Here is a 15669-nt window from a genome sequence, read left to right as displayed (position 1 = left end):
CAAAGTTTTGAAATTGATTTCAGACTGCAATAAAAGCAGTGGGCCACAAAATCAGATAAAAGTCATGATGAAGTAAAACAAAGTGAAGCTGTGTCTTTGTGATGGCTCAACCCTATAAACACGTCATTCTCAATGTTGCTTCTTGTCCATCTAAACTGTCAAACCCCACTGACTTTCAACAAAGACTAAATGGACAAGAGAGAGGGCAGAGAGGTGAACTCTCACACACACACACACACAACACAGAAAAGCTGGCGTGTGACCAGTGAATCCTACGCACGAGTGTGAAATATGATAGAGAGCCAAGCAAGAGCACCTGGCAGGCAGACGGACAGATTCAGGACTTTACTAGCGATGAGAAAAATGAGCCTTGTGCTGCACAAACAGAAGTTCACTTCAGTTTCTGGCTCGTTACACTAATGGTGGGGGGGACAGATGGACAGACAGAACAGGGTTTCTATTCAGAGATGACAAGGAAAGTTTCAAAAAGAGGTTTCAAGTGACAGCTACTGTCCTCATGTGAAGGTCGAGTGGATTGTGTTGCTGTTAATGCATTATTACTGTATAGCAGAGTATTTATAACAAAAAGGGGGGGCTGCATGTTTCCTGTACAAAAACTGAAATAACACAGGGAGTTTGTTGAGGATTTGTCTATTTGCGTGTTACTCAGACTGACCGAATCGATTTGAAACCATGTTGTTGTTAAAAACATCTGTCTCATTTATGGAGTATTTAACTGTATCTGACCTGCCTTCTGTCAAAACCTCTCGCTTTAGAGAGATTTACAACCGCTCCTTAAGACGCTGCCATTGCCTGTTTGGATAATTAATCTAAGAGGATGTGCGAGTGAGTTCAGACAAGCTTCTTTCAGCGCTGGATAACAAGGTAAATTCAATTTAATGCTTTCAAACTGTGTTAATATTCAAATAAGACAAATAATAAAAATCTCACCTTGATTTTTAGACAGTTTTTAAACGGATGCTGTTAAATGTAAGCAGTGAAACTAATAAATTAAATGCTGCTATGACTATTTTTGTATTGTCACTTAGGTAGTAGTTTAAGTATTATTGTTGTTTTCATTATTAGTTGTCAAAGTATTGACCAAGCCTTCCTCACGTCGATGCTAAAATCCTCGGTCGTGGATTACATTTCACGTTAAACTAAGTCTTTTTTTGTCTCATCGTCATAGTTGAATGTTTAAAAAATTGCAGCTAAGTTTAAATCTGATAAATCTCACTGATAATCATGATGTTTTGTATTTTACAACAGCCCATATGGGACCATGAGGAGGAGGCTCTATAACTCGGGAGGCTTTGGATGAGCCACTGAGCGCCTACAGCGATGGAACCTCTCCGTCCAACGGTGAGCAATGTTGATGTCAAAACAGTGGGCGGTGGCATGGCGCTCATCCTCCCTGTGTGGTTGCTGGATGGAGAATTATTCTTCTCGCTGCTTGTGATAGTACTTTGAAGCAATGTACAGTGTGTTACAACATCTCTCGGTTGATGCTAAAAGATGTTTTTGTGCAGAAGAATTGCAGAAAAAAGAAAGAAAGTGTAATTTAATCAGTGAGTTTCAGCCACTGAGGATTGCAGTGTTAAATGTTGTGGCTTCACTCTGATGGGTTTATTGTGAACGCTCGCCTCCTCCCCTCCCCTACTGCGTCAGGTCCAAAGAGTCATCCAAGATTAGCACTTGTCTTTTGATTAGTGAGGCTGGAAACAATCCAGACATTTCAATTAAGTCCGTCGTATTTAGTCCACGCTGCTGGTGTATGAGGGTGATTCTCCGGGCTGATCTCCTGTGTTGCATAATCTCCTTAGTGGAGTAACAGTCCTCCGAGTCAGCGACGGGCCTAATCCTCCATCCAAACAGTGAACGGAAGTGTGCACTCACGCAGGACAGAAAAACTATTTTTATTAATCTAACATTAACCAACAGACCAGCTGATTTAAAGTCCCACTTCACTCAAAAATGTGTTTTGCTTATTGTTGCTTTACTTGGATGTTTGACCTTCACTGTGCAGAATGATGTATGTGCAGAGTTTGAAGGCTGTTTTCACATTTATCTGCTTAAGAGGGAAAGTTTCTCTGTGATCACTTTAAATCTCAGTTTAAGATGTGTAGGTATAAGCAGGACTTTGTGACATCACAACTAGCCTGGAAGTTGCAGACTCCGTAAAGACTCCCTATCTAGATATAAACAGCTCGTTGTAATCCAACGAAAACACAATGATTCTTAGTTTCAAGTGATTATACACTAATGAAAGCAGAGTTATGCATATTATATTCCATATCTGCTAATAGATCCCCGAAATGTTACACATAGTTCCTTTAAACTTTTTTTGTGAAAAAAAACATAAAAGACACAAACTATTATTCATAGCAGAGTATTTTTCCTCTTTAAGGATTTGTAGTGATCTGTTGCGATAACGCTGTATGTTAGGCTATTTACACGTATGTCATCGTAGTGAACCATTTACAGTATACTACCGTATTATGTTAGGTAACACATTGTTAAAGGTAAACTCAGGAGGTTTAGGGCAGGGTTTTTATAACCCCACACAGTTTACAGTTTGTCACATGAGTTTTCTCTTCAGGCATTATTGCTATCATTTGATAGTGATAGTGAAGAGAAGAGGGATGCCATGTAACAAAGGTGAATTCAAGTCACTGATGCAGAAACTGGTTTCCCTCTCTTCTGGCTGCCAATATTTGGTGTAGTTTAGAATCTTGATTTGTCTGATGAGGTTTTTGTTTTGAATTGATCTGATATTTTTATGGTTTTAGGCAGCTCTTTGGTTGTTTTAAGGTACCATTGAGGTTGTTAAATCTCTTACATGAATGTATTAGAAATGTTGTTTTTTGATTTATAAATTGCATTTCTGTTTAATTCAGATTTCGAGGGATATTTTGTATTATCTGTCTTATGTTCTCCGTCGTTGTTGCTGCCTATCTTGGCCAGGACACTCTTGAAAAGGAGTTTTTTTTATCTCAATGAGTCTTTAAATTAAAAAATAAAAAGTCTAAGTGCGGACATTGCAATTACATGGTCAGCCTCTTTAACCCTCAAGCCACCGAGACGCCCCCACAGTTCTTATTGTTTTCTATTGTCAAAACTATAGAGAAAGCTCCAGAAGAATTGCATTGAAATGAGAATTTAAGTTATTTTAATGAAACAATTATCAAAAGAATATCTTACATTAGACTTTAAAGCCTCTTGTGACCACATCTAGATATCTATATATAGTGAACCCACAAGGGATCCCAAACCTGTGATTGAGAAACCCTAATCACTTCCCCTGCAAGAGAAGGGGACAAAACACTAAATCCAGATGATTTGTGGCACTCTGAGGTTTCAGATGAACATGTTTTGAGCTGTATGGGGTTTTCTTTGCAGTAGCTGTTTTGCCCTTGCGTGCAGCTGACCCAACCTTGTACGTTATTTGCAATGAGGAGAACCTCTGCCGCAATATATAGGATTACTAGACTGGAATAACCAGCTGCCTTTACAACTGCTATAAGATTACCAGGCTGGAATATCTAATCCGTGCCTACTGACATGCACTTTGAAATCCTGTCACCCTTAATGGATGAGCAGATGGGCTTTTCAGATGGAATTACTTAGATCATGTGCACAAGATGAGTAGCACGCAGATTTTGTTACTTTGTCATTTTCCAAAGATAAACGGAGAGTGTATAGGGAACGCACATCCGGAAAACTTCAACAGGTGCTGGATCAGAAAGTCAGACAACAGATCTGCACACTGTACTGACAGATACCAGCGGATTGTATTCAACAGAGCAACGTTTCGATCAAACAGAGATCATCGTCAGGCCATAAACAGTCACTATAACCAATAACCATCACAAGCAATATATAGACACAAACACTCAGGTGGTTGTGAGCTGTGCAGAGGACAAAGCATGCCTCAATGGAAAGGGCAAAAATAGAGAATAAACATAATATTGATATATATATATAAAATATTCAAGAACAAGAACGCATCAAATCTAATACATCAAAAATTCAGTCAAATGTGAAGCAGGAATAACATAAATCATCCAAAGGAAACAGTTATTATAGAAACTACTATATAGCAAAATACATCGAAAAAGTAGAGACTAATAATACGTTACTTACCCAAAAGGGTTTATAGTGGAGCATTTAGCAGCTGAAGAACCAGATATTTTCTTCAAGAGTAAATGTAGACCAAGAATAGAGCTAAAAGTGTATATTGGACTTACATTCATCAGGTGGCCAGAAACACGACTCCAATGAATGTTGACGTTTCTCTGTAACTGCTGGATGTGTACAGCATATCAACTTGATTGGTGCCTTTAAGACGGAGACCACGTGGTCACAACATCGCATGTTTGAGCCTGACCAGGCATCTTTGTCACATTTCATCCCTCCTCTTCCTCCCCTCATTTTATCTCTCTACTGTCCCTGTTCAATAAAAGCAAAAATGCCAGGAAAAAAAACTCTTAAAACTACAGTTTACACTTGAAACATATGGTAAAATAGGATGCATTTTTGTAGGTTAAACCGGCCAACAATCAATGAAATAGTGAAACATTGGCTTCATTTATATAATAATTAACAGCCACAGGAGCTATTTTCCTGTGAATTCTTTTATTTTATTTTGAAGACTTTTAAATACATTTTATTAAAATTATTTATTGATTTATTTACCAGAGACCGTACACAACATTGCTGTAAATATGCCAGAACTGGCCAAAAAAATCTTTAGACCCTGAGCAGATGATAAAAAGTCAAGCTGAAAAAGAATGAAAGATAGTTTTATATTATTATTATTATTTTATTATTATTATTATTATTATTATTATTATTATTATTATTATTATTATTATTAAGACTTTAAGAGTCTATAAGCATGCAGATTAATAATAAAAAAGAGGAGGATATTTATTTATTTACTATCATTACAGGACACATCGTACTAGGGCTGTGTATTGGCAAGAATCTGGCGATACAATATATATCACGATACAGGGGTTACGATTCAATATATTGCGATACTGTAAGAAAGGCGAAAGGTTGTAATTTTTTAAACCTAATTTTAGGAAAACTGTCATAGTAAAAAGGGCGCCACCATATGCATACAATCTGAGTAAAAAAAAGTTTACTTTTTCATGCAGTCAGAACAGTGGGATCTGCATTTGCCTTCATCACAGTCTCTGTAACATCCAGCATCGTAGCACTACATTGAAAGGGCTCATACACTGAGAGGGTGCATCTCTTTTCAAATTAAATTAAGTATTGACTTTGTCAATCTTTGCATGTAATCTATTAATTAATAATCAATACTGCATTTTTGAGAATCGATACAGTATCACAAAACATTATATCATGATATTCAATGTTTTCGATATTTTCTTACATTACATTTACACATACTAATGAAACTGAATAAAACATTTTGAATGCAGGACTTTCACTTGTAATTAAGTATTTTCATAGTGTGTTAATTTTTCTGAACAATCTGGATACTTTAATTCAGTCACTTCAGTGTTGAAGTTATAATTTCCTGAACAAATCTCCAGGTGTCCACGGCTCAAAGTGGAGCTCTGTGAAGGTGTGCACTGCAGATGTTTACACCAATGCAGCGTCAGTGTACTTCACGCACAAGCAATGCTGATGGAGAAACTGCTTAGTCAACACAGTCTGTTAATGAGTAAGGTGACAGTGTCATTGGGGCTGTATAGGGCTGGATGCAGGCAGGGAGGGAGGGATGATGGATGGAGGGCTGCTTACTGTAGAAGGACAGAAGGAGGGACATTATCCCTCCGTAGCGCTATCCGTTGTCCTGTGACGAGTGACACTGCAGTAGCTGCAGTCCACCTCATCCTGTAGCCCATATCTCACCCATTCACCTCCCTTCTCCCTCTTTTACTGACACTAATCGTTTAGCAGCTAGGGGAATGGATCGATTATTTACCCTCTCAGTCTGACTCCTGCAGTCTATGATGGTCCCCCTCGTTGTCCGTCTTCCTGCCTCTCTTCACATGAAGCAAATTCTATTACCAAGTGTTAAAGTGTCGGGTCATGCCTCAGCTAATGCTCTCAATGACATATCCAGGACATTGCAGCATCATGAAAGAAAAAGATCCCTATATATATTGAGCATGTTGAGTCAGCTGAGTAGTGTTTGTGTGTGCACATACACGTCCCTGTGCTCAGTGTGCATAACTGAATGTCTATCTCAGGTACAAGCAAGTTTATATGCACATATTCTTTGTTTGGATCCCCATTAGCTGCCACCAGGGTAGCAGCTACTGTTCCTTAGGTCCACACACAACAAAAACATAACATATAACACGTTTAAAAAATCACAATAAAAACATGTTCAAGACAAATTAAATAATAAAATTAAAAGAAGAAAAACAAAGAAACAAAAACTGCCTAAAATATAAAACAAAAACTGAATTTACAATGCATGAAACTGCAATCCCTGCATGATGTTCCCATTAGGACACATAATGAGATTCCTGGAGGATACAAAGCTGTAAAGTCTTAAAACAGTCCTCTGTGACCTTGAAGCCTGTGGCTGCAGTTGTGCTGCTCACGCCGCAATGTTACAGCCAACACCAGGCTGCAGCAGGAGGAGGAGGAGAGTGAGATGAGGGAATGATTTGTGACTTCAGGCAACTGGTTCTCTATCAGGTAACACAATATTCAACCCATGTTGCCAAATTGGCTGCCCTTCTGAAAAAGTACCAGATTAACTTTGATTAAAGTTTGCGCTCCCTGAGAGAATTCAGCAGGACTAAAAATAAAAGGGAAGTGCAGCCTTTCTGTAATTTGAAATTAACCTTTTAATTAAGCTTGTCTGGAGGTACTGTATTAATCTGACAAACCTTCAATAGCCGGCAGGCACAGAGGTGCTGGAGTTGGAATAGAAATTCAGAAACACAAAACACGTCTGCAGGATTTTCTTGGAAAAGGACTGTTACAAATCTATACTAAACACCTCGAGGGGAAGTGTGTGCCCAGAATAAATGACCTCAGTGAAAGACTTCACACATTTATCAATGAAATTGATTCAAGTGTACTGCCTAATTCTTGTTTTTCCAAAGAGGAACTGGCATGTTTTATGGATTTTAGCATACAGGGCAAAAAAAAAAAAAAAAGCTTGACTGACATTTCAGGGAAAACATTTGTGACAGTTACAAAATTTCATAGAATATGGTGTCAGATGAAATAAGACTTCACGTCAGTGTGTATCACTAAGGATGTAAACAAGAGAAAGCTGAATCCTCTGGGCAGATGTGCGCTGCTGCAGGTATTGAGAGGCTATGACAAGCGCTGTAACAGGGGAAGAATACAGTATAATCCCCAAGGTGAGGCTGGATTGGATGATCCCGCATGTGGATGCTTACTTGGCAGGAAAGAGGGGGAAAGAGTGGGTCCCACTCTCCCTCCGCCACGTCAAACAGTGATTGGCTCCTTCGGGGGTAAATCTCCTCTGAGAGCTATATCTCACTTATCCCACTGACGGAGGAGGGAGCCGGGAGAACAAAGCCAGGTGACCCTCACATTCAAAACACAGTGAGTTTTACCTGCTCTGTTTGTGTGTGTGTATGTGTGTGTGTGTGTGCGCGCATGTGTAAGTTTGCAAGTGCATGTGTGGATACCTCTTGGCGTCTCTTGTTTCGTATAGGGTGTTAGATTACTTGATGGGAGCTTTAATAGAGCTAGAGACACTCTTGATTGTGAGTCTGACTGAGGGAAAGATTGAAGGGAGGAAGGGGGAGCAGAGCGGAGCTGCCATGCAGCGTAGAGAGGGCACAACAACTTCTGCAGAGCCGTGGACTCGGGTGAGTGGTGCGGACATCTGCACGCAGCTGGATCTAAACTTTACACGTAATTGGAAATAATTTGCATGTACTTGTGGGTGCTTTGATCAGGATAGTGATGTCTTTCAATGCTGTGTGAGATAGTTCGGTGGGAAGATTTGAATAGCAAATTAGCATCAAGAAGTTGCTTTTAGAAACAATTCAAAGTGTCTTAAGATGCAGGAGTGTAGATCTAACTTCACTTTTCAGTTCTTTGCGTCCTGAACTGTCCTTTCCCTTGAACCCAGTAACCCCTCTTTGCTGACATGGCTCAATCAATACATTTATTTTTGAACAAGCCGTTTCACGATGTCCTTAGATAAGAAGGTACAATCCCATATCCTGGACTGTTACGTTATCTGCTGCCTACATTGCAAGTTGAAATAGAACCACAAGAGTCTCTCCGAGTGCGCAGGGCCCCTCGGTGTCAAGTGGACACGGAGGTTGCAGCTTAAAAGCGTGCGTCGGGGATATGGTTACCTGTCTGAACCAGACTAATGGAATGATAAACAGCTACTTACCGTAGGGATAAAGTAAACATGATGCCCAACATGACTACCCCAAAAGAAAGAGAAGGAATACACGTGTTTCGGTTTTGATGAGTTTCTGCTTCCAGTTGTAAGTGAAAGCTCAGATGATTTTCCCATTAGGAAAATAAACATGTTCAGTTTTGTAGCACATGATCAGCAATAATACCACCCATATACCAAGGGTAAGCACATTCACAGCTGAACTTGCCGAGCTTGTGTTTTCGTTTTGTTCATGGGAGAGAATTGGGGGAAAAAATAACCGTATCAGATGGCAAGTTCTCTGCTGATGCAAACACGAGCTGACAGAAAAAAACTCTTTACCAACAAAACTGTATTGCACTTTTTAACAAAATATAACATAACGTTGCCTTCCCGCCCCCCTTCCTCTTCTACAGATTACACAGAGGACTGAATCCTAACGTAGCGTACGGCTGCCTGAATGAGAACCAGGAAGAGGGAGGCCCCGCCAGGATCTTCAGCGTGGCACTGGTTGCGGTGTCTCCTGCACTCAAACCAGGAGCTGTGGCTAGCAGCCAAGCCAGGCAATGGAGGTGCCGCTTGTTAGTTTTGAGAACATGGATGATGTCGGCATCAACCTGGGAGACCCGAATGACTCGGGATACCGGACGTCACCCCCCTCAGAAGCCCCCGATCCGAATCTTTTAACCCACCGTCTGAGCTCTCCTCACCAGTCGCCGCATAGAGGACGACGTGGGCATCCGTCTAGTCAAGAGGGGCTGTCGCCGTCCTCTCCTCCGTCTGTGACCGCTAAAGCGAACTCCAGCAGAGGCAGTTTGATCTCTAATCTGAAGCTCCTGCTCAACAGCGAGTCCCCTACTGACAGCGTCTTCAGTAAGATGGTGAGGGATTGCTACGAGAATGAAGATTTGTTTGAGAAGCACTGTGTTGAAGAAAAAGATGAGAAAGTCGTCATCAATGTTTCGGGCTTGATGTTCGAGACCCAGCTCAGCACCCTGAATAAGTTCCCAGAGACGCTGCTCGGTAACCCCATGAAGAGGATAAACTACTTTGACCCGATGAAGAACGAGTATTTCTTTGACAGAAACCGCCCGTCCTTTGATGGCATTCTGTACTACTATCAGTCAGGGGGGAGAATCCGCAGACCGGCCAATGTACCTTTAGATGTTTATGCTAATGAAATCGTTTTCTACGAGTTGGGTCATGAAGCAATGGAGCAGTTCCGCGTAGACGAAGGGTTCATCAAAGAGCCGGAGGTTCTTCTGCCCACCAATGAACTCCAACGGCAATTCTGGCTCCTGTTTGAATACCCAGAAAGCTCCAGTGCAGCCAGATCTGTCGCTCTGGTTTCTGTGTTTGTCATCGTCATTTCCATCGTCATCTTCTGCCTAGAGACTCTGCCAGAGTTCAGAGACGACGGCGACTTTCCCCCAGGTTTAACCCAACTCATCAACGGGACCCAAGTTGGCTCAGGCCTTCCTCCCGCTAAAGACGTGTTTGCATATTTAACGGACCCCTTTTTCATTGTGGAGACTGTTTGCATCATTTGGTTCTGCTTTGAAGTCGGTGTCCGTTTTGTGGTGTGCCCCAGCAAAAGGGATTTCTTCAATAACATCATGAACACCATTGACATTGTCTCTATAATTCCCTACTTTGTAACCCTTGGGACAGAGCTGGCTACGACCCCTGACGAAGATTTGAACTCCAGTCAGAACATGTCCCTGGCAATCCTCAGAATCATCCGCCTGGTGAGAGTGTTCAGAATTTTTAAGCTCTCCCGACACTCGAAAGGGCTTCAGATCTTGGGGCAGACATTGAAAGCCAGCATGAGGGAACTTGGGCTGCTCATCTTCTTCCTTTTCATAGGAGTCATCCTATTTTCAAGTGCCATCTACTTTGCAGAAGTGGATGAGCCCCAGACGCAGTTTGTCAGCATCCCAGACGGCTTCTGGTGGGCCGTGGTGACAATGACCACTGTAGGATACGGAGACATGTGCCCCATCACCATGGGAGGCAAAATGGTCGGCACCCTCTGTGCCATTTCCGGTGTCCTGACCATCGCCTTGCCCGTCCCCGTCATCGTCTCCAACTTTAACTATTTCTACCACCGTGAGACTGAGCAGGAGGAGAAGCTGGTGATGGATGCGGCGGCGGAGGCTGCCCAGAAAATGTCAGCTGCAAACAAGTATGGAAGCACACCCTCACTAAACAAAAGTAACGGCACCTGGCAGAATGAGAAAAATGGCACACACTGATAGAGAAAGTATTCATATACTGTATATGTACTGTATATCAAAGGCATGAAAAACACATGGACAAATCAAACATATCCAGTAGTGATATTTCTCACTATTTTGTATTCCGAACATGGCAGCATTTGTGCATATTATGACAGTATTAATAGACCCTGTGTGGTGAGACAGCCTTTACACAAATTGTCTGTCTGCTTGTGGATGTGTCAAAGTGCAATTAACACAACTCAGCAACTACTCTGTCAGGAGAAGAACTAAAAGGTATAATTATCATATTTCATCCAGTGCAATTTGAAGAAAAATGTGATGGCTCATTTGTACTATAGACATTTCACCTTGAAAATGTACACTGTTAAAGTCAACGTATCCTCATGCAACAGTCTGTATGATATCTTACAAAAAGTTATTTCTTGTTTTTCGTGCGTTTTCCTATGTCCAGCAACACGTGACGCGTGTGTCAATTTCCGCTTGTGACACGCATACAGTCTTTTCAAAATAAAGTTACGTCTTCACAGGAAACAACTTGGTTAGGTTTAGGCAGCAAAACTTCTTAGTTAGGTTTAGGAAAAGATTGTGGTTTGGGTTAAAATAACTACAGAAGTGGGGTTACTTAAGTACGGACTTTACGGAACAAATATGTTAACGTTTGAGTTAAAATAACTACGGCAGTGGTTTAACTTAAGTACAGAAGTTACGTGACAACTAAATCAACGTTTGGGTTAAAATAACTATGCGTTGTTTGTCACTCTTTATACTCTTGCAACACATGCAAATTGATTTTGTGGGACAAATGCGAATTACAGTGCATTACTTTTCGTAGGCATAGTTACGAATGTTGTATGTAAACAGGCTGTTAGAGTGCAAAGCAAAGTAAGTTGTAAATTTGACCAAAATGTCCTTGAGGGTCTGTATAACAGTAAGTTTATCCCACAAAAGAAAAAAACTGTTGTGATAATTGTGGCATTTAAACTGGAAGTATACTTGGAGCTCATATTACAGTCTACACTTCGTCATATTCAGCAAAACCTAGATTGAACTTGGCACGATTTCCAAGGGCAGGGCAAATGCGTCCAGTGTAAGGCAAGAGGAACTGAGCACACACACATTGTCTTATCAGCAAATCTATAGTTGTGAATGCTCAGCCAGCAGCACTTCTCCATATGACACAGCGTAACAATATCTGCGTGATAAATAGTTGGCACGTTAGTACGTCTCTATTAGTCTTGTAGATGTGCTGCAAAATATAAATCTGTATTATTAACATTCACTGTATTATAGTGCATGCAGTAGCTGCATGTTATTTTGATCTACATGGTTATAATTTGGCATTTTGCACCAGATTATCACCTTCTAACATTATTGTAATGTGAATTTACCCTTTAAAAACCATATCAATTCATTGCACTGAAAGTTTATTTCCACATATCTCTCAAGCACTTTTGGAGCTTTACGCCATCAGCTGTTGGCAGGGAAAACATATTTCTTAGAGTGTATAGAAATGTGAGACGAGATATAATTTATATTTGTGATCAGACTGAGAGAATCGAGGACATCAAGGGCAAAGACAAAAAACAACATTGCAACGTTTCTCCATTGACCTTTATTCTCTCGTTTGTATTGCATGGCATAGTGGGCCGAAATGAGGTTTAACTCTTATTATCAGTAACTAAAAGTTTGTCATATTTATTGTACCTAAATACGTTATAGTCTTTCAATCATATAGCGATGATCATTATATTCCATGTGATAGGGAGAGCCAATTCTTCTACTGGATTTGTGAAATGATGATGATGAACAAATGATTTGTGTCTTATCAGGAAATTGGTACTATATATATATATATATGCATGCCACATTCCGATCTTGAAAATGTACTGTATGTGAGTGCATTATACATATAAATACAGCTTGTATAGAAATGGCAGTGGATGTAGTTGTAACACAATCAATGCCTTTCTAATAATATGCAATAAGGATGATGGGTGGGTGGAAAAAACAAACATGTTGTGTTTTTCACTCGCGGAAAGAGCAATACATGTTATTAAGTAAAATGAAATGCTATAAGGTGACATCTGTTAGTCACGTCGGTACTCAGCACTTTACTATGTTATGATGAAGCACTTAATATTTGAGGACTGTTACTGTATGTGTCAACATTGAACAGTATACAGGGTCATAATGTTTTATTTATCCTGTAAAGAGTGCCTTTCATTAAACATGTATCAGAACTGTGTGAAGTTTCCCCTCTGATTTTGTGTCTGGGATAAGTTGGACTTGTGACATCAAGCCCTTTTAAACTAGTGAGTAATAGAGGTGTAAGTGTCAGCGCATGGCTGCAGGGTTGAATACTCATTATCGCCTTGTGTTAGCTGTCGTTAACACCTTTTCACTGCTGATTCTCTGTACTGATATCATGATGGCATCCCTCTCTCTGTCTCTTTTATCTCTCTCTGTCGTGGCCATTTGTGGGAAAAATCAAACTAAAAAATGCTCTATACAATATTCAGAGCATTAATATAGCATCAAAAAACAACTATTTGCTATGTAAATACATTCAAGCAATAGCTCACGACAGGCTGTGTGTGGTATGTTGTGATTATATCACAGCTAAGGGACATTGTTCGGCCCGAAGCAAAGTTTTTTTTATTAATAAATAATAATGTTTACAATAAAATACGCCCTCCTACCTGCAGTGGTTGCTATGGAACATAAAACAACACAGGCTAGCGTTATAATGATTTAATTATTTTGCTCTTTATTTATATGATTGTATTTTGCCAATTATTGTGCAACCACTGAGAAACTGTCCAGCGTCAGTAGGATGACTTTGATAACTGCTTGTATTAGGCTTGCCTTTTTTTTGTCAGGTGGAGGTGTGTTTCTTGGCGGGGCGAGTATGTTGCTCCACTTTTCTTCGGTCCAAGAGTTTCGGTTGCCAATCCGATTACAGCCATAATAATAATAATAATAATAATAGCTTGGATTTATATAGCGCCTTTCATGAAACCCAAGGACGCTTAACAAAGACATAAATAAACACAACAACTGTAACAGAAGCTAGAGGCCATAGGCCTTGGTGAAGAGGTGGGTTTTGAGGAGTCTTTTGAAGGTGTCCAGAGATGGTGCGTTGCGGAGCTCTATGGGGAGAGAGTTCCAAAGTGTGGGGGCTGTCACACTGAAGGCTCTGTCCCCAAAAGTTCTCATTCTTGTGTGAGGGATGGAGAGCTGACCCGTGCCTGAGGATCTAAGGTTCCGGGGCTGTGTGTAAGGGTGGAGGAGGTCAGATAGGTACTGAGGAGCCAGGGCGTTGAGGGATTTGTAGGTGAGGAGGAGGATTTTGTAGGTGATGCGGGACTTGACCGGGAGCCAGTGGAGGTGGATGAGGGTGGGGGTGATGTGCTGCCAGGGCTTGGTGCGGGTGAGAACCCTGGCAGCCGAGTTTTGCACATACTGGAGCCTGTCCAGGGCTTTGCTGGGAACCCCGGACAGAACTCCATTGCAATAGTCCAAACGGGAGGTGACGAAAGCGTGGATGAGGGTTTCTGCCACAGAGTCAGAGAGTGATTGCCGGAGACGTGAGATGTTTTTGAGGTGGAAGAAGGCGGATTTGGTGATGAACCTGATATGAGACTGGAATGATAGTGTTGGGTCCAGGATGACACCCAGGTTGCGGACTTCCGAGGATGGGGAGAAGGAACAGCCGTCAACGTCCAGGTGGAGATCTCCAACCTTCCGGAGCAGGGCCTTGGGAGCCACAACCATGAGCTCGGTTTTGTTGCTGTTTAGTTTTAAGAAGTTAGATGACATCCAGATTTTTATTGCATGTAGGCAGTTTACAAGTGACTGTGGGGGTAGCTGGGTGGATGGTTTGGTGCTGAGATATAGTTGTGTGTCGTCAGCATATGAATGAAAGCTGAGACCGTGGTGGCGGATGATCTGACCAAGGGGGAGCATGTAGATGGTGAAGAGGAGGGGTCCCAGCACAGAGCCTTGAGGTACGCCATGGTTGACTGGGGCCGGGGTGGAACTGGAGTCTCTGATGGTGACAAACTGTTTTCTGTTTGTGAGGTAGGACTGAAACCAGGAGAGAGCTGAACCGGTGAGGCCAAGGTAGTCAGATAGGCGGGTGAGGAGGATAGTGTGGGAGACTGTGTCGAAGGCAGCTGAAAGGTCCAGGAGGACGAGGATGCTGATGTGACCAGAATCTGCAGCGATGAGGAGGTCATTTGTGATTTTGATGAGGGTGGTCTCTGTGCTGTGGTGTGGTCTGAAGCCAGATTGAAACGTTTCGTAGAGCTCATGGTTGGCCATATGTTGATGGAGTTGGGCGGCCACTGCTCTTTCCAGAATTTTGCTCAGGAAAGGGAGGTTGGAGATCGGTCGGTAGTTGTTGCTGTCATCCCGGTCCAGACCTGGCTTTTTGAGGATGGGAGTGACTGATGCCATCTTGAGGCTGTCGGGTACAAGACCAGATGCCAAGGAGGAGTTGATGATGTTCACCATAATGGGGCACAGGGCAGGTAGGCACGCCTTGACCAAGGCTGTGGGCATGGGGTCCAGAGAACAGGTGGAGGCTTTGGCCTTAGTGACCAACTTTGCGACCTGAGGAGCACATACAGGGGAGAAGAAGGAGAGGGAGCACTGAGGCAGGCGAACATCCAAGGGAGCCACGCCCAGTGGCTGAGGTGTGTGTGGAGGGAGGTGGGCAGGCACCAGGAGCTGCTGATGGATGGACTCGACTTTGTCCTGGAAAAAGTCCAGGAACTTAGTGCAGAGGTCGGGGGCACCTGAGGGGAGGGGGGGGTCGAGGGGGCGAAGGAGCCGGTTGATGGTGGAGAACAGCAGTCTGGGGTGGTTTTGTTGATTGGTAATGAGGGTGGAGTAGTACTGTGTTTTGGCCTGGGAGAGAGCTACTTTGTAGGCCCTCACATGCTCTTTATAAGCCTCAAGGTGGACAGTGAGGCCAGATCTTTTGTAGCGCCTCTCCAGTTGACGGCCGGTGGACTTCTGGGTGCGGAGTTCAGTGGTGAACCAGGGGGCGGGACGGGT

The 15669-nt window shown here is 42.2% G+C and overlaps 1 protein-coding gene across 2 annotated transcripts; it reads left to right on the top strand.

Annotated features, from left to right (window-relative positions):
* The first annotated feature begins 7478 nt into the window (after nt 1–7478).
* On the top strand, nt 7479–12966 carry LOC141770770 (potassium voltage-gated channel subfamily A member 10). 2 transcript variants are annotated; one of them, XM_074640627.1, is made up of 2 exons: nt 7479–7572; nt 8785–12966. In XM_074640627.1, exon 2 carries the CDS (start codon nt 8935–8937, stop codon nt 10621–10623), a length of 1689 nt encoding a protein of 562 aa, XP_074496728.1. In that variant the 5' UTR covers nt 7479–7572; nt 8785–8934; the 3' UTR covers nt 10624–12966. The 2 variants fall into 2 exon arrangements, with proteins under 2 accessions (XP_074496728.1, XP_074496721.1); XM_074640620.1 differs by lacking the exon at nt 7479–7572 and adding an exon at nt 7743–7841.
* Nucleotides 12967–15669: the final 2703 nt, after the last annotated feature.

Source organism: Sebastes fasciatus, chromosome 1 (assembly GCF_043250625.1).
Source record: "Sebastes fasciatus isolate fSebFas1 chromosome 1, fSebFas1.pri, whole genome shotgun sequence".
Taxonomy (NCBI): Eukaryota; Metazoa; Chordata; class Actinopteri; order Perciformes; family Sebastidae; genus Sebastes; species Sebastes fasciatus.
The sequence above is the reverse complement of the archived record's forward strand: the minus strand, read 5'-3'. Positions and strand labels throughout refer to the sequence as shown.

Bases quoted from the DNA above. Each gene is read 5' to 3' on its own strand.
- LOC141770770 (XM_074640627.1), top strand. From the start codon at position 8,935: ATGGAGGTGCCGCTTGTTAGTTTTGAGAACATGGATGATGTCGGCATC.